The sequence below is a fragment of the Lithobates pipiens genome, unplaced genomic scaffold (genome assembly GCF_037356315.1).
Source record: "Lithobates pipiens isolate NorthernLeopardFrog02 unplaced genomic scaffold, aLitPip1_a1.2 Scaffold_13, whole genome shotgun sequence".
Lineage (NCBI taxonomy): Eukaryota > Metazoa > Chordata > Amphibia > Anura > Ranidae > Lithobates > Lithobates pipiens.
The window spans coordinates 252,330,399-252,357,016 of record NW_027507718.1 but is presented as its reverse complement, the minus strand read 5'-3'; the positions used below and the strand labels follow the sequence as shown (position 1 = coordinate 252,357,016).

At 39.8% G+C, this 26,618-nt stretch overlaps 1 protein-coding gene across 2 annotated transcripts in view; it reads left to right on the top strand.

The window, feature by feature from the left end:
• Positions 1–26,618, top strand: part of MTHFD2L (methylenetetrahydrofolate dehydrogenase (NADP+ dependent) 2 like) — a 161,493-nt gene that overhangs the window by 8,984 nt on the left and 125,891 nt on the right. For both annotated transcript variants that reach the window (XM_077476541.1, XM_077476540.1), the window contains exons 2-4: positions 2,352–2,414; positions 3,392–3,588; positions 9,068–9,190. In XM_077476541.1, the coding sequence (XP_077332667.1) occupies positions 2,352–2,414; positions 3,392–3,588; positions 9,068–9,190 (383 nt within the window). The remainder of the gene's footprint in view (positions 1–2,351; positions 2,415–3,391; positions 3,589–9,067; positions 9,191–26,618) is intronic.

Genomic DNA, 26,618 nt, shown 5'->3' with positions numbered 1-26,618 from the left:
TCCTCACCAACTGGAACGTCATATGCATGTTTATTCCCTCAGTATCAGCCCAGTCGCCACAAGTAGTCACAGACACTGCAGCCTCCACAGGCTCTGCTGTTATTTTTGGCCACCACTTGTTCGCCGGTCCCTGGCCCCCATAAATCTGCTTTATTCCTGGTTTCGCTCGATTCTCATCTTTGTTCAAACTATACCTCATCGTGGCAGCAGCCGAAGTCTGGGGCCACACGTGGATAGGTAAGACAGTATTCTTCACCACAGACAACCAGGCTACAGCTGACATCATTAATAAGGGTAGATCCAAGTCGCTCCCCATCATGTCCTTCCTGTGCAGGGTGGTGCAATTATCACTACATTGCCAATTTAACATTTACTGTGCAATGCTGCAGCAGATGCACTGTCTCACTTCCATTTTGTCTCATTCTTCCAGCAGGAATCTGGAGGCGACCCATCATCTACTCCTATCCCACCTTGGCCTCAATTAGCAGTGGATTAAAGCCACATCTTGCCAATGCAACCCGGCTCATCAACCACTTGCTGTCTAGCAACATAATTAAGGCTTATCACATGGCCTGGAACACCTACTGCAGGTTCCTAGCCGCCTGTCCCGGAACCACAGCAGACGACGTGTCCTAGCCTTCACATCTTATTGCCATACACAGCTGGCTCTCACTCATAACACTATCAGGCTGTACCTATCCGGTATTCAGCATTTCCTATCCTTACAGAATCCTGGAGAGCCATCTGTGCTCACAGCCCATACAGTGAAAGCCGTGCTGAATTGCGGAATTCAGAAGCAGCAGCCCACTACCAATGGCAAACGCTTACCCATCATAAGCGCTATCTTTAGGGGCATGTTCGAAATTCTCACACGTTCTCCTTTAGGCTCTTGCCCAGCCTGGTCATCTAGGCGGCCATCTACTTGGCTTTCTACAGCTTCCTACGACCTAACGAGTTTGCCTCTGGTAGTACCAGTAGTCATGTACTTTACAGACACCTGCTGATTTGCTTCCCAAACCATTATGTCCTTCATCATACGGTCTCCAAAACGCAACAAACCGAACCCAGAGTAGATATCAACTTCTTCAGGGCCAGCAACACCTGGTGCCCAGTAACGATCCTTGACTGTCTGCTCTCTCACCTACCATGTGATCAAGAAGCTAGGCAGATGGAAGTCCGCCTGCTTCGCCAGATATATTCCGAACCCTCAAGTGGAGATGGTCCTAGCCTTCTCCAAGCTTACTCAATGAGCTTTGAACCAATAAAGATATACTCCCTACCTGCTTATTTTTGGCCCCTTTTCTTGGCTTACCTACCAGATGACCAAAAGCCACACCTCAGGTCTATTTATGTTGTAAGTCTTGTTGCATGCTTATGTGATCCACATCTGTCTTGCGCTTAGGTCCACGACCATAAATTAATAAATTAGAAGGCCAGTATGGTGGCCGTGAATTTTTTGGGAGGAGCCCAGCAGGTATTTAAGCTGACCACTTGCCCTTGCTCTCTGTTGGTTCCAGTGCACGATACCCTCCCTCACATTCCCATTTTGTACAGCATTTCTCAGCACATTTTTCTCCACAATCATCCATTACTTATCTTGGGTATGGCCCCTTTTCTTGGCTTACCTACCAGACGACCAAAAACCACACCTCAAGTCTATTTATGTTGTAAGTCTTGTCGCATGTTTATGTGATCCACATCTGTCTTGGTCTTAGGGCCACGGCCATAAATCTAATATATATATATATATATATATATATATATATATATATATATATATATATATATATATATATATATATAGTAAGTAACTGTGGTTATGCTTACAACACAGGCTGTTAAACTTTGAAAATACAAAGGATTCTACTGTTAGAATTGTACAGTTGACCTTCCTTTTTCCCTCATCTGTTCTATAGCCACTTGATTTATGGTGATGGTTCTGCTCTGATTATAGTCATTACTAAAAGAAAGGCTGGGGCAGCAGATAAACAGGAACATGTACATCATTTGGAATTCCACTAAAATATAATATATAAATACAATATGTTATAATGTCAGCAGGAATGTCACTGCAATTGAATAGGTGTTATCAGCTTAAACCTTTTGCCTGTTAAGTAGACCAGAATCTCCAAAGCTAGCACTTCTGTGGAGCCATTTTAAATATTGAGTGAAAATCAATGCAAAAGATAATGTTCAATTTAATTTTCTTAAAGCTGTAAAAGCACTTAATATGTAATGGTAAAGATGTCAACTGATGATCTCGCATTCACTGTTTTATCAATGGCAAGATTTTGCTCAGACGTGAAATATGAACTACAGAGTGATCGCTTATCTTTGCTTTTATATTATAGAATGGCATTTCAGTCAAGCAGAAGCTCCAAGGAATTCCTGTCCCGTGGGCTGCAAACATCAAGGTTCAGTAAGACAATCTAACAATTTATTATATGGTATTTTAGTACCCCTCAAAAAATGATACAATGCAAAGAGAAACATAAGTTTACATGAAATAATTTTTTATGTTAGTTTCACATGTTTATGCATGCATTTTTAATGAATCGCTAAAAAATGAATGGACAAAATAAGTAAGAACAAAAAAAGTATAAATATGAATGGTAAAAAAGTAAAAAAAGGTAGGGAAATAATAATATTTATAAGTGGAAGAAGAAGGTAATTAAGCCTTTCACCTCTCGTTTCTACTCTTTCTCTTTCTCCCCCTCCACCAAATTGTTTTTTGAGATATCTTTGATAAAATATGGAAAATAAACACCTAAAGATGCTAATATTGAACTTAACGCATACCATACAAATACCATGTACCCTGAAGGGTTCTGAAGGGTTTTACATCTCACTTGTTTTTCATTCAATTTCATTTTACTGTTACCACTATTTGGGGTTTCTTTTGTGGACCTGTTATGTGTAAAGGTCCCCCTTCCCACATAGACATCGTGGGGTTGATTTAATAAAGGAAAATAGGCTTTTTATTATGCAAGGAATGTTACACTGTTCTTAGTGAATGTGGTGAAATGTCACTTTGCAAAGAATACCGGTCCCATGCAAGGAAAATACAAAAAAAGGCATTGCTTGTTTGCACATGATTCGATGATGGAAGAAAGCAGAGCTTCACATCATTCACTAAGCTCTGGGGATAATTTCCTTGCACAGTGTAACTACGGTATTCTTGCAATGTGACAGTCTATTTGAGTTTAGTAAATAAACACCTATGTGCCCCCAAATGTAGTATTCACCATTGGTCTACTAATGTCTTACAATTGGTAGCCTGCAGGTCCCCTTTAAAACCTTGTCTAGTAAGGCAACCGACATAAAGCAACCAAGTGACTGTCAATTTATACAGGAAAAAAATTAAATAGTAATTTTTTGATTTACTATTTAGGATGTTCTGCAGGTCCAAAGCGCAAATTATCTCAGGAACCAACCTTGCCAAAGAAATTAAAAAAGAAATCCAGAAGGATGTAGAATCCTGGCTGTCCCTTGGCAACCAAAGGCCTCATCTCAGTGTGATACTGGTGGGAGATGACCAAGCAAGTCACACCTATGTCAAGAATAAGATCAAAGCTGCAAGTACTGTAGGTAATGCCTTTATGAAATTCGAAGACTTTAGTTCTGTGGTTGAAATCATGTAAAATGTTGTATGTGCCACCTTCTAAAATTGTCAGTTCTCTTTGTCAACCATTATACTGACTGGGCATCACGTGGCTTCTATAGTGTGCAATTTAGCACAATAGTAAGACTAGTTGCTTCATGTATGTTTAAATTGTGTAGATGTATTTTCTATGTCTAGGCTAAGAGTCTCTGCTTTGTCAATAAAATATATTTTTAAATACATTTATAGTTTGTTGGGCTTTCTATAACAATTTGCCCAAACAACCATCACATCAGGTCTGAATCTTTGCCTGAATTCGGACCTGAAATGGAGCCAAAGATGCACAGGACCCTTTTTCACTGTGGACCGTGGCTGCCCCAGAGGTGTGTAAACCCGGCTCCATTGAGAGCCAGTCACAGTCTCTTGTTATGTGAATTGGATGCAGAGATTCCACTTCCAATTCTCATAAGTGTGAACCTAGCCTTAAAAATGTAATTCTTGATACCAGCAAAAATCTGTTTTCTTGTCTAGCGTAGGGAGGAGATCCCAGCTCAGCCTGGAATTTCATTCAAATGCTAAACTTTTAGCCTGTTTGGTGGGAGCTGTACGCTATATATAGTAGTGATTTTTTTGCTGCTACTATGTAGGACAGCTTCCTTTTTCCTCTGTCAATAGTTCGGTGTGTATCCTGTGTTATAGCATCCTTAGCAACCAGTGACATCACCCTGCCCATTCATGACTGGGAATCCCAGCCATGTAAACAAGTGGGAAGGGATAGCGTGACATCACTGACCAAATATGGCCACAAGACCATTTATGTGTAATGGCAATGACTGAATATTGCAAGACCCTTTTTAGCGAATGATGTCAGCCAATATCCTCACCCATTTGTTTAAATTCCAGATACCAGCTTGGGGAGCTATCTATCTTTAATGCGTGGTAGCCTTAAAATCCCTCCAAGGGTCTATATGGAATTTGGGGAACCCCACTCCATTTATTTTTTTACATGGGGTTCCCCTTGATACCCATACCAGACCCTCATTAAGAATAAGGGTTTAGTATGTATTTTTAGGGGGAACTCCATGCTGTATTTTTTTTTAGTGGAGTCCCTTATTGATATCTTTACCAAACAATAATCTAGGAAAAGGGGCCTGGTTGCTTTGTTTAAAAAAAAAAAAAAGGAAGCAATTGGGAACTATCCTTTACCAGTAATTTAAATATCAGTTTTGCTACAGTAGTTTGTATATATTGAATCAATGTGCCACTTTACAGGCAAGTTATTAAAATAAATTTTTCGTTTTTATTTATTAAACATTTTATTTTTATTTGAGTATTTTTAAAATTTAGCATTTTTTATTTTTACCTTTAAGAATTATTAAAATGAATGTGCCCCATCAAACAACATTTAAAAACTTTTTTTTGCTTTAGTGCATGTTACCCAGGCCAGTGCCCAACCTCCATGCCATTTGTTGTACAATCCTTTGCCAATTAGCCTAGAAAATGGATAATACTGTTTTTGTAACATTTGGATCCCATTGCCATCAGTAGGGTTTGGATGCGCTACCCAAAACTTTTATTAAGTTTGCAAACTCACTCTGAATCTGGACTCCAGGCATTCAGCATATTGGTAGTCTAGAGGCATGTCTATTTAATTTAACAAATCTATCACAGTCTGCCTGTATGCTATTGTAGCTAGACTACAATCCTACCAACAGTGATTGCATGTACTTCTCTTTCAATATGAAAGTAATGTTACTAGAGAACCGAGATAGCTGTACAGGTGAGAGTTACCATCTAAATAATGTTTTATACGTGTTTATACCAGCAGAACAATATTTTTATTATGTGCCTGGGAGATTTCCCATTACTTCATGTATGGATAAGGATAAAGATTAAAAGAAAAACTCATCTTTTTTTTTAAAGCTTGAAATAAGTTTGAAGCAGGGTCATTGGTTTATTACCCACTTGCCCACTGGGCACTTAAACACCCGTTCCTAACCAGACCAATTTTCAGCTTTCGGTGCTCTCACATTTAAATGACAATTACTCAGTCATGCAATACTATACCCATATGACATTTTTTGTCTTTTTTTTTTTTACACAAATATAGCTTTCTTTTGGCGATATTTAAATCACCTCTGGGGTTTTTTTATTTTTTGAGCTATAAATAAAAAAAAACAACTTTTTTTTTAGTTTCTGTTATAAAATTTTGCAAATTAATAATTTTTCTTCATACATTTTAGCCAAAAATGTATACTGTTACATATCTTTGGTAAAAATAACCAAAATCAGTGTAAATTATTTGGTCTTTGTGAAAGTTATAGAGTCTACAAGCTATGGTGCCCGAGTAATTGCTCACATCTGATCACACCTGATGTACCGACGGCCTATCTAATTTCTTGAGAGAGACCCTAACAAGCCAGTACAGTACAAATACCCCCCCCCCCCCCCATGACCCCTTTTTAGAAAGTAGACAAGGTATTTGGTAAGAAGCATGGTGAGTTTTTTGAAGTTGTGATTTTTTCCCCACAATGCTTTGCAAAATAAATCATTTTTTTTTCCACAAAATTGTCATATTAACTAGTCATTTCTCTCACACAGCATATGCCTGCCACAAATTACAACCCAAAATACATTCTACTACTCCACCCATGGCAATACCATATTTGTGAAACTTTTCCACAGCCTGGTCACATAGAGAGGCCCAACATGCAGGGAGCATGTTCTATGAGGTGTTCTAGGGACAAAAATTTAACATCTAATTTGACTACCTATTACACATTTGTGAGGCACTGATGGGCACTGTAGTGGCATGGATGTGGTACGAAAAAGCACTGATGTGCCATGGTTGTGGCACGGATGAGAACTGATGTGGCATGGATGAGCACAGATGTGGCACAGATGTGGCAAGGATGAGCACTGATGTGGCATGGATGAGTACTGATGAGGCAAGTATGAGCACTGATGTGGCATGGATATTGCAAGGATGAGCACTGATGTGGCATGAATCTGGCACCAATAAGCACTGCTATGGCATGGTTGTGGCATGGATGAGAACTGATATGGCATGGATGTGGCACAGATGAGCACTGATGTGGCATGGATGTGACATGGATGAGAAATGATGTGGCATGGATGAATACTAATGTGGCATGGATGCGGCATGGATGATCACTGATGTGGCCTGGATGTGGCACTGATGATCACTGATGTGGCACGGATGATCACTGATGTGGCATGGATGTGGCACAGATGAGCACTGATGTGGCATGGATGAGCACTGCTATGACATGGTTGTGGCATGGATGAGAACTGATTTGGCATGGATGAGAACTGAAGTGGCATGAATGAGCACTGATGTAGCACGGATGTGGCATGGATGTGACACGGATGAGAAATGATGTGGCATGGATGGTCACTGATGTGGCACGGATGATCACTGATGTGGCACAGATGATCACTGATGTGGCACGGATGAGCCATGAATGAGCCATGGATGGGGATGGGCAAGCATGAATGAGCCATGGATGGGGATGGATGAGCCATGGATGGGGATGGATGAGCCATGAATGTGGATGGACAAGCCATGTATGGAGCATTGATGAGCCATGGATGGAGTATGGATGAGATATGGATGAGCCATGGATGAGCCATGGATGGAGCACGGATCAGCCTTGGATGGATGGAGCATGGATAAGCCATGGATGGAGCATGGATGGATGAGACATGGATAGAGCATGGATGAGCATAGATGAGCCATGAATGGAGCATGGATAGATGAGACAGGTATGAGCACAGATCAGCACTGTGGGAACTTCAGATCCAGCCCACAACGCTGCTGCACCTGGATCCCCCCCTCTCCTCTCACGCTGTACCGATCAGCGTGAGGAGAGGGGAGGAGCCAAACTGGACCTTTTTAGGTTTGTTTACAAGTGATCAGGCCATCATGATCACGTGGTAAAGGGTTGCTGTCATTGGCCCTTTACCCTGGTCCATGATAAGCCAGGTCGGGGAGACCCGATGGTCATGGACATTACCAGGTGCACGCCCCAGGGAGCACACAGGAGCACGATTTTGGGAGGACATCATAGTACGCCCTTCCCAGAGTTATCCGACCGTGCTGTAGCCATCATTTGGCTATGGCCCAGTCGGCAAGGGGTTTAATTTTTTTTTGATATTTGGAATGTGGCATGGATAAGCACCGATGTGTCATGGTTGTGGCATGGATGAGAACTGATGTGCATGGATGGGGCACGGATGAGAACTGATGTGCCATGGATGAGCACAGCCCCCGGATGAGATCTGATGTGGCATGGATGAGCCGTGACTCCCTAATATAAATCTTAAAGTGCACCGGTGTCCAGATTATGTGCATTAAAGTAATTACATATTCTTAACAAGCGTTAAAGGAGAACTAAAACAAGCCATCACAGACCCTGGTATTTGCAAACTTTGTGGAAAATCTTTAGATTTTACAACAAAGTCCCTGAAATCACAGCATGTTCTCCCATTTTCTTCGGAATCAGCAACATGGCAGCTTGTGCCTTCTAATGTCAATAAACTGCCGATGTTCTAAGCAAAAACTGATTGAAACTTGACTTCAAAATCTCTACTGTGATTTTTGAAGATGAACTACTCTACAGTGTCTGCTTATTAAGAATTTGTAAATGGTTTAATGTCCATGGGCTGGGCACAGGTACGCTTTAAAAATAGCTTGTACGGTGAAAACTGGGGTCCTTGTATTGACATTTGTTTCAGGAAAGGTAAACATTTTTTCAACCAAATGTTTTGTAACAAAAACCCTTAATCCAGTAATTCCTATGCTACATGTCTTTATTCTTGTTATTTATCAGTCTTTCTTGACCCTTAAAGCTGGACTAAACCCACTGATTTAACAGTTTTCCAAAACAGCTATGTCATTCATTTAAGAACTGAAATAATAACTATTTATTGCAAACAGGGTTAAAAATCCATAAAATACATCTGAATCAATGTGTATTGGCTGAAACACATTTGCACAGTTACACTTTATGGATTTTTTAATCTTTTTTCAATAAGTTATTATTTCAGTCCCGGATTGAGTGCCAGCTTTTTTTTTTTTGCACAATGAACTCATTACGGCTTGCAGGAGCCTCAGCCACAGCACTAAACTTCCTTATAGCTTTTAAAGAATATCTGGGTTGAGCACGCCAAGTTTGTTTTCTCTTCAGTTGCCACAATGGCCACATTCAATGTATGCCTTAAATGATAACTTTTACACTTGTGCTTTTGTTAGCTCTCCATCAAATGGCTGGTGTCATAGCTGGTTATATGTGCAGCATCATGGCAATAGCAGAAAAAACAAATGCTAAGGTGGCATCTTGTTTGGGTGTGATGGACAGAAAGGTTTAGTTCTATTTTGAACTTTGTGTTCTTCATTTAAAGCCCCTGAAAAATATTGTTTGAATTTTTTTTTTCTATTTTCAGGAATTTCCAGTGAAGTTTTACTTAGACCCAGCAATATTACTCAGGATGAATTATTGGATATCATAAGCAAACTAAACCGTGATGCTAGTGTTAGTGGTCTGCTGGTACAGTTACCTCTACCAGGTAAGGAAAATTGATCATCCATTAAGACTTCTACTGAATAACTCAATCTATTTGAAAAATGTTTTCACCCAAGACTCATATTTCTCTAATTGGATTCCATTGGAAAAATGTCTGAGAATGAGATGAGCAGGAAAAGACACGCATATATGGAAGGAGCACCAGATTAACAAATAAAAGTCCAAATTAATTTATTAATGTTGTGTTAAAAGACAGCCATTTCACCAGGACTACAATAAAACATAATATGATGTAAAAATAATTATGACTGACAAAATCATGAGCCTAACAATCGTAAAACATAATGGATAAGATACATATACATGTGTGTACATATGTGTATCCAAAAATACCTGTTTATTCACAAAAATGCATTCATTTTTCTTTCAAAGATTGAAAATTTCATTACATAAAATCTGATAAAATAAAATGCATACGTTTCAATGAAATGAAGAAATGAGGGAATATCAGATATTAGGTGATAAGGGGCAATGGGTTAATTTTCAAAATGAATAATATACAATTCTACATGGTTAGTTGATGCCATTGCACCATTACATATGGAGCTGAAATAATGTATGTGAAAAACAAACAATTCAATATAATCATTCAAGAAAGAAAAAGAACTATATAAAAACAAATAAACAAAAAAAAACTAACAAAATGATTATATCAGGTTGTTGTTTTTTTGTTTATTTATTTATTTATTTATTTATTTATTTATTTATTTTATTTTATATAGTTCTTTATTTTATTTCCTTTTTTTTTTTTTTTTTATTAATATATTGAATTGTTTGCTTTCATGTGTATTATTTCAGCTACATATACAGTATAATAGTATAGTAACCATGTAGAATTGGATATCATTAATTTTGAAAATGAACCCATTATACCTTCATCTTTATTTCATTGTATGTATGCATGTTTGTGAGTATGCAGGTATTTTTATGTATGTTATCCATGGTGTTTTAGGATTTAGGCTTTATCCATGACATTATAATTGTACTAGTCACAATTATTTTTTCATTACATTATGTTTTACTGTAATCCTGATGAAGGGGGAGTGCCTTTGACTCCCGAAACACGTTGGCTGTTTTAGCACAACATCAATACATTTATTTGGACTCTTGTTTTTTAGTCTGACACTCCTTCCATATAGGCATGTCTTTTTCCTGGTAACCTGCTGGAGTACCCACAGTAGGGTAGCCTTGTCTGTTGTGAGCAGCCTAACCTAAGCCAGTGGGCTTCTCAGATATTTCTTGCCCTCTCATCCTCGTTTTCATTGAGGATGAGGTGAGGACTGTGTCCTTTGTATTCTGTCACAAGTAAGGTGGACATAGCTGGCACCTCATGCTTAGGTTTTCGGAGCTTTGAAGAGCTCATACAGAAAGGAAGAAGCACACCACATTTCTGACATAACAGGTATTACTCTGTCCTTGCAGCATGGTTAAAGGGATAAAACCTTGGGGAAATATGCATGTATAACACAGATGTACTAAATATGTTTTTTATTTGTCCTGACATACAATTTAAAATGGTATTAAATCCAAAAGAAAACATTTATTATATTGCTTTTTGGGCTTGGATGTGGTGGCTGCATTCGTTCTCTTTATTTCAGGCCTTCTTTCTATTATTTTGCACCCGCTGATCCAGCCAATAAGTCTGTTGGTGGAAGATCAAGTCTCATTTATTCACTTATTTGTGCACTACTATATGAATTATGGACTGTTTTCAATTTATTTGATACATTCTCAGATTTGGACATTTTCACTTCTATTTCTTTTTTTTCACATTCCCTATGCAAAAGAGTCATACGTTTAACAATTTATCATTATTCTTTATCCAATATTGTTTTATTTTGTATTCATTAGTACTACCATCAGCACAGCTATTTCTTTTTTTTTTTTTAATTTGTCTTATGTGTGTATCTCACATTTTAGCTGCTGCTTATTCTAATGCCCTGTACACACGGTTGGACATTCTGACGTCAAAATCCGTCTGATTTTTTCTGACGGATTTTGGCCCAAACTTGTCTTGCATACACATGGTCGCACAAAGTTGTCGGAAAATCTGATTGTTCAGAACGCGGCGGCATAGAACATGTACAACGGGACTATAAAGAGGGCAGTAGCCAATAGCTTTCATCTTGTAATTTATTCTGAGCATGCGTGGCACTTTGTCCATCGGAATTGTCTACACACAGGGGCGGACTGACCATTAGGCCACTCGGGCATTGCCCGAGGGCCCTGGGCCACAAGGGGGCCCCCTCAAGGTTGCCAGCCTCAGTAAAAGCAGGGACAGTATGTAAAACTGTGTGTTTTATTTACATCTGTCTCTGAAATGCCCCTTACCGACATCCTTTTGGTCTAAAAATCCCAAGATTATAGCTGTCCCACCTCTCCAGTACCTTCTCAGCCAATAGAAATATGTCTATGTATACTGTGTGATTTTATACTGTGTGGCCCCATAATCTCCTATTGCCCGGGGGCCCCATGAGTTGTCAGTCCACCAGTGTCTACACATGATCGGAATTTAAACGATCGGATTTTGTTGTCGGAAAATTTTAAATCCTGCTCTCAAACTTTGTGTGTTGGAAATTCCAACGGAAAAAGTGCAATGGAGCCCCCACAAACGATCGGATTTTCCGACAACAAGATCCGATCGCACATTTTCCGTCGGAAAGTCTGACCCTGTGTACAGGGCATTCGTTTTTTTTGTTGTTTAGAGCACGGTATTTCCCATTTTTCCTGTTATGTAAATAATCACAAGTTGATGTGTTCTGATTTGTTTTACTGAAGTAGTAATTCTCATCTTGACTTTCTGTTGTAAGATCTTATAAAGTCTAAGCTATGCAGCTACATGTTAGCCTGAATGAGTTACATAGACAATGCTGTAAAGGGTCCATGTTTTTGCAGCTTTCATTATTCTGCAGTGTACCCTTTTATGCCATCCTAAACCTATTTGCAATATTGTAAGGATTTGCACAAGATTTTGGAGTATGCTAGTGGGAATTTGTGCCCATCCAGCCAAAAAGCATTTGCGAGGTTAGGTCAGGTGCTGATGTTGGATGAGAAGACCTGGCTTTCACTTGACATTCTAATTCATCAGAAAGGTGTTCAATAGAGCTGAGGTCAGACTTCTGTGCAGGCAATTTGAATTCCTCCACACCAAAATCCTCATACCTCCTCTTTGTGGACCTGGCTTTGTGCACAGGGGCACAGTTATACTAGATCAGAAAGGGGCTTTCCCAAACTATTGTAATATGCTACTCAAGCACTACCACTTTAAATAAAGTGCAAATAGAAGCTTGACTCCGTGGCTAATATAAAATGCAGAAGGGGGGGGGGGGGGGTTGTTGCGCTGTATATAAAAGAATAAAGTTACATAATTCAAAATAATCTGGAAATGAATTAATCCAATAATAAAGTGGTATTAGTGCTACACAATCAATAGTGCATATGCTTTACAGGTTATAAATCATTCAATTCTAATCAAGTGAATCTTATAAAGTGCTATTAGTGCATATATAAATAGTTGTAAACAGGTGTCTCAAGGATGGACACTAGATCAGGTACACATAGAAGTCTTATGGTCATAAAGTATAAACAAATCTTCACAAATAAAATCAATTTGAAAAAGTCCTTGGTGATCTGAATGGGTGGGCTTGATTTATCCCTTCTGTCTGAGAAAGCATATAATTAGGTGACTGAGTCCCTTCTTCCCATGTCACCTCTGTGCTCTCTGGCCTCTCACCTTATATACGCTTTAAACCAGCATATAATCTTATCTCCCAAATGTGGCATTTTAGGTATAGGTTCGCCTTTAGGGGTCTCCTGCTTAGGCGTTTTCCAATGTGCTGTATATTGTAAAGGGTACTGGATCTCTATTAATCCTGTAGGGACGTTCCTTTTCAGTGGGCTCCCAGATAGGTGTAGATGGAGAAACAGTCTCGTAGTGTGATAAAGTTTTGTATAATATTAAAATAAATCAAACAGCATAAACATCATATTTAAAAGCCAAATGTCGACGAAAATCCATGAGTGCCGAACTCATTCCTATGCGGCGTCACTTCCAGTACTCCTACACTCGCTACGTGTATGGCAACTGTCACATGACTTCATCAGGGTATGGTAGAGCATAAAGGAAGTGGGTTTATATAGTCTGATGTGGTGAATGATTGTTGCTATTTTCCTGTAGCTCTATATGGTGGCCATTTTCTAGTGGGCCACTTTAGGTCTATCCGTCCGCCATGATTCAGGTGGTTAGTATTTACCCGTCGGCCATTTTCTTGAAGACTATGCATTTATTTTGTAATTGTGTATGTACGGATGGAGTATATATCGTGATATATATGAAAGCATATTGGAGTCTAGGAATACTGGAATTGAATGGCTGTACAAACAGTATAGATGTTCATAAAATCTCTAAGCTGGGTAGCGGTAATACCGCCATGTAAGAATAAATGGATGGGAGGATACCATTAAAAATAATATATGAGGATAATAGTGAAAAATGTATAAATAGGGATAAGGAAGCCTAATGCTAAATTGGACATTGGACTGACTATAACATATTTAAACAAAACTAGTTATATGGTTGACATCGATGAGAAAAATTATTAAGTAGCTTAGTGGGTCATAATAATAGGAATATGAAGCTAGCTGTAATGAAGATATATAGACCTCAAAATAACTACTATTTTTAAAAATCACTAATAAAGCAATTGAGATCAAGCTCATTTTTAAGACCATGTGGCGTGAATGTATTCATGAGGAAAATCCATTTTGATTCTAACTGGCCTAAAGTCCTAACCTTGTGGCTCCCCCTCCAGTGTCTTGTGTACGGTTCTATACCCCAAAATTTAAGATGTTTTGGATCTTTTTTATGTACTTTAGCAAAGCGTTTTGATACACTATGTTTATCGTAGCCTTTTTTGATGTTTTCTACATGTTCCCTTATTCCAGTGATGGCGAACCTTGGCACCCCAGATGTTTTGGAACTACATTTCCCATGATGCTCATGCACTATGCAGTGTAGTTGAGCATCATGGGAAATGTAGTTCCAAAACATCTGGGGTGCCAAGGTTCGCCATCACTGCCTTATTCTCACTTTCAGTGGTCTTTTAGTACGTCTCATGTACTGTAGCACACAGCTATATTCTAAAACATATACAGCTCCTTCTGTGTTACATTCCTATACATTTGTTTATGTTGTATGTAATTCCTGCATTGGTCTGTGTAAATTGAGACTTTCTTTCATTCAGTCGCTTAGTATGGGTGCATGCCCAATACTTGGAGTTCCTCCTTGGTGAGATCTTTTACACTCAAGTTAAACACTTCTCCAATTACTCTCTTTTTTGTTTGTTTTCTCTTCCCTGCTCTACATCCTCTTTTCTCTCTATGCTCCTTCACCTTCATAACATATTACCAGATCGTCCCAAATTTGTGTATAAAAAGGCCCCAACAATCAGAGATAAAATAGTAAAAAGCGTTCTAGATCCACTGAAGAAATCCTTCATCTTTTTCACAGGAAAAGACTTCTATCCTTGCAAGAGGTGCTACGCATGCACCCATACTAAGCGACTGAATGAAAGAAAGTCCCAATTTACATAGACCAATGCAGGAATTACATACAACATAAACAAATTGATAGGATGTAAGACAGAAGGAGCTGTATATGTTTTAGAATGTAGCTGTGTGCTACAGTACGTGGGATGTACTAAAAGACCAATGAGAGTGAGAATAAGAGAACATATGCAAAACATCAAAAAAGGCTACAATACACTATGTTTATCAAAAAGATCGAAGACATTTGAAATTTTGGGGTATAGAGCCGTACGTAAGACACTGGAGGGGGAGCCACAAGGCACGATTCAGGACTCATGGATTTTTGCCAACATTTGGCTTTTAAATGTGGGTTTATGCTGTATGCATTATTTTAATAAACATTTTACAAAACGTTGTCACACAACGAGAGTGTTCCTCTTTCTCCATCTACACCAATCTGGGAGCCCACTGGAAAGGAACGTCCCTGCAGGACTAATAGAGACCCAGTACCCCTTACAATATATAGCACATTGGAAAACGCCTAAGCAGAGGACCCCCTAGAGGCGAGCCTATACCTACACGCCACATTTAAACCAGAAAGGAAAACACCACACACCTTTATTGTTGGATAAAGTTGGCCGCGACCTTTATTATTATTGCCTTTAACAATAAATTAATAAATAAATAGCTGTAAAATTTATTTTAAACACCTTCCATCAGCTCAGTCACTACAGCTCGAGCTGGAATACATACAATTGGGGGTAAAATTACCCATAACATCAAATCATTCTTCAACCAGAAATTGCTCAGATAATATAAACTTTAAGAGACCCAGTCAGTAAAAATACCTAGGCTCAAATACTGTCCTCCTTAACAAAGATGACACTGCCACATAATAATTAGCCGCGACGGATAGGGAGGGAGGGAACACCACAGCTTGTGCTTACTGGGGCCACTGAACCTCAGGGGCTCGGAACCCACTTTTTATTTCATATTCTTCACATTCTTTTTCCAAACTGCCTGGATACTAGATCACCTGACCTACATAGGAAAAGTTGACCAATAGATCACCTTCCCGCTCTTTTCTCAAACTGCCTGGATACTAGGTGACCTGACCTATACAGGCAAAGGTGACCAATAGTACACCTTCCAGCATTTTCTAAGTTAAAGGGATACTTGAAACTCTGCGGCTGCAGCCCCATGAGGTAAGGGGGTTACGAACTGTTTTCTACCCTTTTCCCTTTAAGAGGAGAGGCCAGAGAGCACAGAAGTGACACAGGAAGAAGGGACACAGTCACCTAATTATATGCTTTCTCAGACATTGGTGAAGGGATAAATCAAACCCACCCATCTAGATCACCAAGGACTTTTTTCAAATGGATTTTATTTGTGAAGATTTGTTTATGCTTTATAACCATAAAACTTCTATGTGTATTTGATCTAGTGTCCAGCCTTAAGATCCATGTTTACAAATATTTATATATGCACTATTAGCACTTTATTCACTATATCATATTCACTTGATTAGAATGGAATGATTTATGACCTGTGAAGCATATGCACTATTGATTGTGTAGCACTAATACCACTTTATTATTGGAGTAATACATTTCCTGGATTACTAGTTTTGTACAGTGCCTTGCGAAAGTATTCGGCCCCCTTGAACTTTTCAACCTTTTGCCACATTTCAGGCTTCAAACATAAAGATATAAAATTTAAATTTTTTGTGAAGAATCACCAACAAGTGGGACACATTTGTGAAGTGGAACGAAATCTATTGGATATTTTAAACTTTTTTAGAAAATAAAAAACTGAAAAGTGGTGCGTGCAAAATTATTCTGCCCCTTTACTTTCAGTGCAGCAAACTCACTCCAGAAGTTCAGCGAGGATCTCTGAATGATCCAATGTTGTCCTAAATGACTGATGGTGATAAATAGAATCCACCTGTGTGTAATCAAGTCTCTGTATAAATGCACCTGCTCTGTGATAGTCTCAGGGTTCTGTTGAAAGCGCAGAGAGCATCATGAAGACCAAGGAACATGCCAGGCAGGTCCGTAATACTGTTGTGGAGAAGTTTAAAGCCGGATTTGGATACAAAAAGATTTCCCAAGCTTTAAACATCCCAAGGAGCACTGTGCAAGCGATCATTTTGAAATGGAAGGAGTATCAGACCACTGCAAATCTACCAAGACCTGGCCGTCCCTCTAAACTTTCAGCTCAGACAAGGAGAAGACTGATCAGAGATGCAGCCAATAGGCCCATGATCACTCTGGATGAACTGCAGAGAACTACAGCTAAGGTGGGAGAGTCTGTCCATAGGACAACAATCAGTCGTACACTGCACAAATCTGGCCTTTATGGAAGAGTGGCAAGAAGAAAGCCATTTCTCAAAGATATCCATAAAAAGTCTTGTCTAAAGTTTGCCACAAGCCACCTAGGAGACACACCAAACATGTGGAAGAAGGTGCTCTGGTCAGATGAAACCAAAACCGAATTTTTTGCCCACAATGCAAAACGATATGTTTGGCATAAAAGCAACACAGCTCATCACCCTCAACACACCATCCCCACTGTCAAACATGGTGGTGGCAGCATTATGGTTTGGGCCTGCTTTTCTTCAGCAGGGACAGGGAAGATGGTTAAAATTGAGGGGAAGATGGATGCAGCCAAATACAGGACCATTCTGGATGAAAACCTGTTGGAGTCTGCAAAAGACCTGAAACTGGGACGGAGATTTATCTTACAACAAGACAATGATCCCAAACATACAGCAAAATCTACAAAGGAATGGTTCACAAATAAATGTATCCAGGTGTTAGAATGGCCAAGTCAAAGTCCAGACCTGAATCCAATCGAGGCAAACATTCACAAACGCTCTCCATCCAACCTCACTGAGCTCGAGCTGTTTTGCAAGGAAGAATGGGCAAGAATTTCAGTCTCTCGATGTGCAAAACTGATAGAGACATACCCCAAGCGACTTTCAGCTGTAATCGCAGCAAAAGGTGGCTCTACAAAGTATTAACACAAGGGGGCCGAATAATTTTGCACGCTCCACTTTTCCTTTTTTTTATTAGTTAAAAAAGTTTCAAAAATCCAATAGATTTGGTTCCACTTCACAATTGTGTCCCACTTGTTGGTGATTCTTCACAAAAAATAAAAATGTTATATCTTTATGTTTGAAGCCTGAAATGTGGCAAAAGGTTGAAAAGTTCAAGGGGGCCGAATACTTTCGCAAGGCACTGTATACAAATGTTGATTATTTTTGAATTATGTAACTTTCTCAAACTATTGGCAAGGAAAGGCACAACTGTCAATTTTTTTATACAGTACCCTTCACTGGAAACACCTGACCTCAATCATTTGAAGGGGTATCAACATACTTTTTAACTTGGTTTTTGATACAATGGAGGTGGCTTTGAAGACTTATTAGGTTTTTATTGCTACCTCAGCCCCTGTTAGGGAAATTCACCCTCTCTACTTGTACGGTTTACCTTTATCATCAAAAGTGAACATAAAAGAAAGCTCTCATTTTGGGTTCTCCCCAGAAAATTAATAGAGGGGAAATCTTCCAATAGGGACACTAGTTCTGGTGATCTGGGGGGTCCACAAGGAATTCCCTTCCACGTATCTTTTTTTTTTTTTAACGTTTATTAAAAGTCAGCAGCTACAAAAAGTGTAGCTGCTGACTTTTAATAAACAGACACTTGGCTGTCTCACGGTCCAGCGATGCGGGCACCCTGAGCCTCGCTCCTCTCCCCCTCCTCTCTTCGGCGCCGTCGTAGCAATTGTGGGCACCCGGCCATGACAGCTTACGACTTCATGGTCGGGAGTTCTCTGCTCATGCGCGTGTCACTCTGCCCGCTACTATTGGCCATGCAATCTTTTGGGACCTGCGATTTGTCTCAGAAGATTGCTGGCAGGGAGGGGCCGCATAGTGAGAGAGGAGCAGTCGCTTAGGTGGCCGAGAAGAGGAAGGAGGGAGTGAGACAGGAAGTCCCACTAAAAAGGTATCCACTCCCCCTCCCCCCCAAAAAAATGACATGCCAAATATGGCATGTAAAGGGGCGAGGAGTGCTTAAGGCAGAAGTTCCACTTTTGGGTGGAACTCCATTTGAATTTGAAGGTATTTTATCTCACTTCCTCTTTGGGACAGGAAGTAAAGGTAAATCTCCAATGGGACGCAACTGGGAAAAACCCCCCAAAAACTAATAGGTGTTATTTTCCTCCATTACTCTATCCAAAAACAAAACAAAAAAAAGTTTTGCCTATAGTTCTACTTTAACTTTGCTGTGATTGACATTTACCCTCAACCATGCTACTTGGGAAGGTTTCAGAGCTCCCACAAATACTGTGTAAATACTTTCTCTTCCGATGGTGCACTTGTACACTGCTTGTGAGTATTAATTTTTTTCTGTTATGTTAAAGTGGAAGTAGAAATCCTTGACCTCAGTGTTCCTCCTGTAAGGCCAAATGTGACTTGTCTTTTGAGTGTTCTCTATATTGTCTTTGGTAATTTTACAACAAAAAGAAGAGATTAGAATTATCTCTAAACTGTACTGCTGGATGTCAGAAGCTTAAAAAAAAAAAAACTGTTACTGGAATTTGAGGTGATGGCTAGTAAACTATGTTTTTCTATTCTAGATATGTAGGGTGTGTGGATTTAGGTATTTATTACTTATTTATTATTGGCCACTAGATGGTGCCATCAGTTAACATAACGAAAACAAATTATAAAAGTAACACATTAAACAAATAAAATGTCTTTTTTTTTTTTTAAACAGATGTTTTTTTACTGATGTTTTAAGTTACAAAGGATATAAAATAGAAAACACTCTTGTCCTCCTATCCTTACAGGTGGACAAGTCTAATGATCCTTGTCCACCTCCAAAAATGGACAACATTAACCCATTCATGCTTAAGGGTAGTAAAACAAATCAAAATGCCTAAGCCCAATTTTGCAATTTTGATATGTGTTATTAAAACCGTACATATCATCACACTACTTTGTGCATCCAGGTGGATTATACCATGTTTTTTTCATCACAAATTGGGCTTTTATTTGATGGTAAATGGTAGTGGGTACCTCCTGATTTTAATATTTTTTTATTATCAAAGGAAAACTGGGCCAAAATAGTAAAAAAAATATAAATTTTTTTTAAATGTAATTATATATTTCTTACTACTACTATAACCCACCACCAAAGAACAACACAAAATAAATGATCTTGTTCCTGGGGATCGCAGTGATACCACATATATGTGTGTTGTTTGTACCCATAGTACAGCCCAGAAACAAAAGTGCACATTTTGCTTCTTTTTTTTTTAATCCTACCTAAGACACACTGACACTAATTAAAAAAAACAAAAAAACAAACAAAAACAAAACGAATCCTGTCCAAAAAAATACTGACCCTGACCTTTGACATTGACATTGACCCAAACAGTAACCCTGGCACTGACTTAGATCAAACCTTGATCAAGGTATTTTTATTAATGTATAATTTATGTTTATTTTTTTCTATCTCTGCAAGGATACTGTATCTCTCTCCTCCATTCACAGAGACAGAAAACACGGGGGCAGGCTTCACAGTGACTGATCACCGTGATAGCCTCTGGTTGGCTATCACAGTGATCAGGTCACATGGAATCGGACATTGTGGGTCCCAATCGTTAGAACGGGGCCCGGGGCCCTTGGTGAGTCACTGGTCTCTGTGCTGGGAGTGCGCCATCCGACGGAGTACAAACAGAGATACACAAATATGCAGCCCCACGGAAAAAAAGCCTAGTCCATTGGGGCCGCATATTTGCGTATGGTCAGTGTGAAGGGGTTAAACAACATGATGAAAACAGCTCCTGCTGATAGTCTTCCGGAGATACAGTATTTATAGGATATTGGGAACAGTATGCTATGCAGAAAGTAGGTCTTAAAGTATTTCATAAGGCTTTCTTTCAAAGCCTTATGCCCTATCTACCCTATCTATGACCATTAGCATTTACTAATCAAGGTAACCAGATTGTCCCAGTGCCATTTTTAAAATGGGGCCCAAACTACGTGGCTTCTGTGTCCCTCACATTAGCCCTAGAGCTGCCGGCTGTAAACAATAAGTCAGGAGCTAATATGATCAGTACTTCTAATGCTTCTACAGATTGCTCCTTGGATTAGAATCAATGTAAACACAGCATTACTGCAAATTATGTCATAGCATTTCCTGTCAATATGGAAGCTCAGGCAGAGCTCTGTCCAGCCTCTCCTTACAGCAGTAAATTACTACAATAATGAATTATTGCTGGCTGATTGCAACCATTAATTATACATCCATTATAAGAAACGTTTTGTTGCTGCACAGTTGCATGGAGGTCTGCATCTGGTCTCCACTGACCAGTAAGAATGAGGTTCGAGTTCAGGGCGTTGTAGATTTTCACCAAAATCTAGCTGTTTGCACTCTAGCTTGTTCGCCCATCCACTGTAGCGAACCACTGGCTGTGGAGTATGGTATTATTACTATTAAATTAAGGACTGCTTCCCTCTCAGGATCTGTGTTTGTTAGGATACTGCAAAGCAACCAATGACACTTCTCTAGCCCTATTCACTGCTAGCCAGATGATTCCCTGGCTGCCAGCTGAATGTAAAAAAATGGGGTTTGGAAAGCTGTCTGAAGTAATCGTTATAAACAAAAAAAACGCAGAGCGTCATTTGTTGCTAGGACACAAGCTTTAATTTGTAGAATTTTAAACTGGGGCCTTAGCAACCATCACAACATTTGTTGCAAGAGAAGTGGTGGAAGAGGTTCATCCTGGGGTATTTACTCTGTGGAAAAACATTATTTTTTAGATATTGTTGAATGTTATTTTTTGGGGGGTCTCCATGGGGTCTGAAGTGGATCTTGAGGAAAATAATCAGTCACTGTTTACAAACCACACAAAGTGCCAGCAGCTGTTATTTACTGGAAAATGAAATGGCATTTTTTTCTTTGTATCACTTTTGCTTTAGTACATCGTACAGGTGCACCACAGGTTTAAAGGGGTCGTAAAGGTTAATTTAAAAAATAAATAAATAACAAACATGTTATACTTATCTCGTCTGTGCAAGGGTTTTGCACAGAGTGGCACCAGTCCTCCTCTTCTGGGGTCGCCCAGCGGTGCTCCTGGCTCCTCCCCACATCAAGTGCCCCCTCGGAGACCTGCATTCCAAGGGGACACTTGTGTGAGCATGCTTCCAAGTCCTGCTGCTGTGTCTATTGACACAAGGACAGCAGGACTCGGCCCCGATCCCTGTGTCACTGGATTTGATTGATAGCAGTGGGAGCCAATAGCTGCACTGCTATCAATTTATCCAGTCAGGACCCGAGACAGCGGCTGGAGCTGCTGTTCTCGTCCCTGTCTATGGAACCATCGGGTTCAGGTAAGTAAAAGGGGGGCTCTGGGGGGCTGTTGCGCTACAGAAGGTTTTTCACCTTAATGCATAGAATGCATTGAGGTTAAAAACCTTGAGGGTTTACAACCCCTTTAAGGCAACACCCTAAGCATCTGAGGGAATTATGCATTTTTTAATGTTGCCTTTTAAGTCATTTTAAAAGTGCTGCTTCCTGCTAAACAGTATTTATAAAACAACATATTTTGCTCTGGTATATGTGCCCAGTGGCAATGCTCAGCTCCCCACGCCCTTTGTTTGACAGACCCTTGCCTAACAGCACTGAAAATGGGCAAACTTGATTTGCAGGATTCCCTGCCATAGAATTCAATGGGATGCAGAAAAACGCTCACAATTTCCCCTCCTAAACTGAGTCCCGTGGTCGCGTGAATGATGTCTGATAGTCTGAATGACATTTGTGGTTTCTAAAAAAGCAGCCCAAAATCATTGAATTTTTTGTGATCGCAAACCTGTGAAAAAGTTGCTGTAATGCTGATTCGTCCCCTTGTTTTATAAATACGTTTTTATTGAGATTTGCAATAGGTATAACCAGTACAAAAAAGGAACATGTAGGATAGTAAGCAGAGTAGAATCAGCCCACACATGTATATACAGTAAGCATAGGAATACACGTTGGGAGCAAATACAACAAATGTAATACAGTAGGCTCAGGCAGGTAATAGGATACACCCCAGCGAAAGTCACCGTGGTGTACCATCCGACACTACACCATCGTCGGATTCGCCCCCTTGTTAACTGGACTTAATCTTATCTCAATGTTACTCCAGAAACTTGAAGAAAAAACATTTTTCCCTTGCATGCAGCACAATGTAGCATCAAAATCGGAATAAAACTCTCCTAAAGTAAAACAAAATGTGCTAACTTATGCTATGTTACATAAAAGTCAAACTAATGTGATATTGTTTTAATTAGCAGGCTTTGCTAATTATATTTTGAAGCAAAAATGTTTAAATTATGTCAATGTTACCATGGGGGGAAAAATACAGGAAAATGCATTTTACCGCAAAATTTTTCTTTCAGGCCGGGTTCACACTGCTGCGGGGGGAGATCCGGATGTGATTCGCACCCGCACTGCAGTGCAAATCACATCCGATCTCCGTAGCGATGCGAGTTCAGCCATACAGATAGTATGGCTGAATTCGCATCGCTCCCACAGCAAACTCGCACGGGACCCTTTTTTTGGTCCGCAACAGAATCGGATCGCATGGGTGTTCACACCATGCGATCCGATTCCTGTGCGAGTCTGCAGATCGCACTGCGATATGCGGACGGATCTGGGGGTGTCATTAACATTTCATTGACACTCCCAGCCGTTCGCATAGGGCAGTGTGAACTGCCGGCGGGAGTCATGCGATGCGGGAAAACGCCGCGGATTCGCGGCGTTCGCGCATCGCTGTGGTGTGAACCCAGCCTCAAATAAGTTTTATTAGGCGGACACTAGTACAAACACAAGGCATTGACATGAATTATTTTGTAACTGTCAATAGTAGGCTGTCAATAGTTTAAAAATTACAATTGTGCAATAAATGTGACAGAAGTAAATAAACTTAAAATTATATTTACCACAGCATATTCTGCATCCTGGTTTGTATATCCTTGCAGTAATTAAAAAAAATGGAATAGAGAGAAATGGAATAAAAGGTGATTAGAAGCAGAGATTTATCTATTTTTGTTATAACTTATTCCCAGTATAACATTTGTACCAACATTTACTACCAAAGCAAAGCCATGTCCAGCCTTTTTCATTGGTGCTTTGAGGTTTCTTCAGGGGTTCCTTGGCAAAATACCTAAAAATTGATCAAAAATTGTATATAAGCCAGCAGGTGGATGAAGCCTGCCTTTTAGTTACACAAAGCCACACGTTTTCATTATGAACCATTACGACTCTCTAGACACTGCCATCTATCTAAACAACCAATGACGTCATCAGTTAATAAGGACTCTGTTGCCTCCACAGCATCCTTGTTTGACCCTCCTCTGCCTCTCTCCCTCAGCACTGTGGTCATATTAGCTGAATGTTGGAGAGAAATTGAGGAAGAAGAGAAACATTACCACTGTGCAAATGTGTATTTGCTTTGGAAGAATAAATCACCTCTAACATTGGGTGTCCTAGGTGTGGATGTTGTTGCATTATGTAAAACTATTAGAATAGTTTTTTTTACATTTTATAATGGGGTGCCTCGAGACTGTAAATAATTGTAAAGGGTGTCTTGACTGAAAAAAGATCAAAGAAAAACAAAACGGGGTAGTCTACACGTGAAAACCGGTTGAATGTGCAGAAAAGAGACATCATGCAAACAAAAAAAACTCTGGGACTCTTTAGGGAGGAAATCGCTTTTTTAACCACTTAAGCCCCAGACAATTTTGCTGGCTTAAGACCAGAGCACTTTTTGCAATTCGGCACTGCGACGCTTTAACTGACAATTGCATGGTCGTGCGACGTGGCTCCCAAACAAAATTTTTTCCCCACAAATAGAGCTTTCTTTTGGTAGTATTCACCTCTGCGGTTTTTATTTTTTACGCTATAAACAAAAAAAGAGCAACAATTTTGAAAAAAAATAATGCATTATGTTTTACTTTTTGCTATAATATATATCCCATAAAAATATATAAATTTCTTTTTTCCCTCAGTTTAGGCCGATACGTATTCTTCTACATATTTTTGGTAAAAAAATAAATAAAATCGCAATAAGCGATTATTGATTGGTTGGCGCAAAAGTTATAGAGTTTAAAAAATATGGGATAGTTCTATGGCATTTTTATTAATAATTTTTTTTTACTAGTAATGCCGGCGATCAGCGATTTTTATTGTGACTGCGACATTATGGCGGACAAATCGGACATTTTTGATACATTTTTGGGACCATTGTCATTTATACAGCAATCAGTGCTATACAAATGCACTGATTCCTGTGTAAATGACACTAGCAGTGAAGGGGTTAACCAGGAGGTGGCAGTGTAGGGGGTTAAGTGTGTCCTAGGGGCGTGTTTATAACTGTGGGGGCATGGCTGTGATTTACAGAATTTGCTCCCTGTGATTGGAGCAGAGATCAGTGTCACTTGTTGCTAGGCAGAATGGAGAGATGCTGTTTACATCGGCATCTCCCCCTTCTCCCTCCCCGTGAGACAATCGCGGGTATTCCCACGGCGATAGAGTCCGAGGTCCCGACCAGCACACAAGCAATTTTAAATAAACGTACCTGTACGCCAATTTGCCTGCCCATGCCATTCTGCCGACGTGCATCGTCATGCACCAGTCGGGAAGCCGTTAAAGGTAAATATCTTTTTTTTTTTTTTTTACAAAAATAAAAGACGGGTCACCCTTTACTGCTCTGTGCAATGGTTTTGCACAGAGCAGCCATGATCCTTCTCTTCTGGTTTCTTCCTGGTTTCTCCTCTTCATCCATAGGAAACCGCTTCCTATGAGGGCACTTATGCTGGCTTGCTCCTGAGCCCTGCTGCCTGTGTCCATAGACACAGACAGCGGGCACGGCCCTGCACCCCGCACCCGCCTCACAGTGGGAGCCATTGGCTATTGGCTTTGGATCTACCCAGTGAGGAGAGAAGAGGGAGCCGCTGCTTTCTTGCGCAGTGCTGGATCATGATGGGGCTCAGGTAAGGGGTGGCTTTGAGGGGAAGCTGAATACAGAAGTAGTTATACCTTCATGCATACAATGCATGAAGGTAAAAAAATTCAGCCTTTGGAACCTTTACATTTATATGAGCGGAAAGACCAATAATTATAATAGGATTTGGGTGGGTATTTCTAATTATTTTAATTTTAACAGAATACTTTTCCTGGCATACCAACCAGCTGAACTTGGAGAGTAATATAATATGACCTGGGCACTTCATCAATGAATCCCAAAAGCATTATTCTAGCATTCAAAATGGGGGGCCCTCTACTTGATGGTCACTTATACAGCGGTGTATTTGTACACAGGGACACAGCCAAAACACGTGAAAGAAAGCATCTTCCTCAATGTAACGTTTGGGGCATTATTCTGCCCTGTTTAGTTTACTTTAAAGCTGAACTCCAGCTTTTTATAGACTTTACATACTTTTTCAATAATGTGAGGCCCCTGGATGTGCCATATAAACTGCATGTACTGTAGCTGAGTCTACATACAGCATACTGCAGTGTGTTCCGGGTTTGAGCCGTTCAGCCATTCAGAGAAAGCAATGTATGCTAGCAATGAATGCAAAGGTTTCTCTGATGAGTCAGAGGTTGTGACATTATCAGCCCTTTAGATTCTAATGTGTTTTGGGTATGAGACAGGAAGTCTCAACTTGAACCCCGAACACAGTGATGTATGAAGGCTCAGCTACATACAATTTATATTGCAAATCCAGCGGCCTCATATGTTAGTGGGGGACACCGTTTGTCTTAGCCAGCTTGGCCCAAATTAACTATGTAAATTGTCTTAAAAGCTAAAGTTCAACTTTAAGCCAT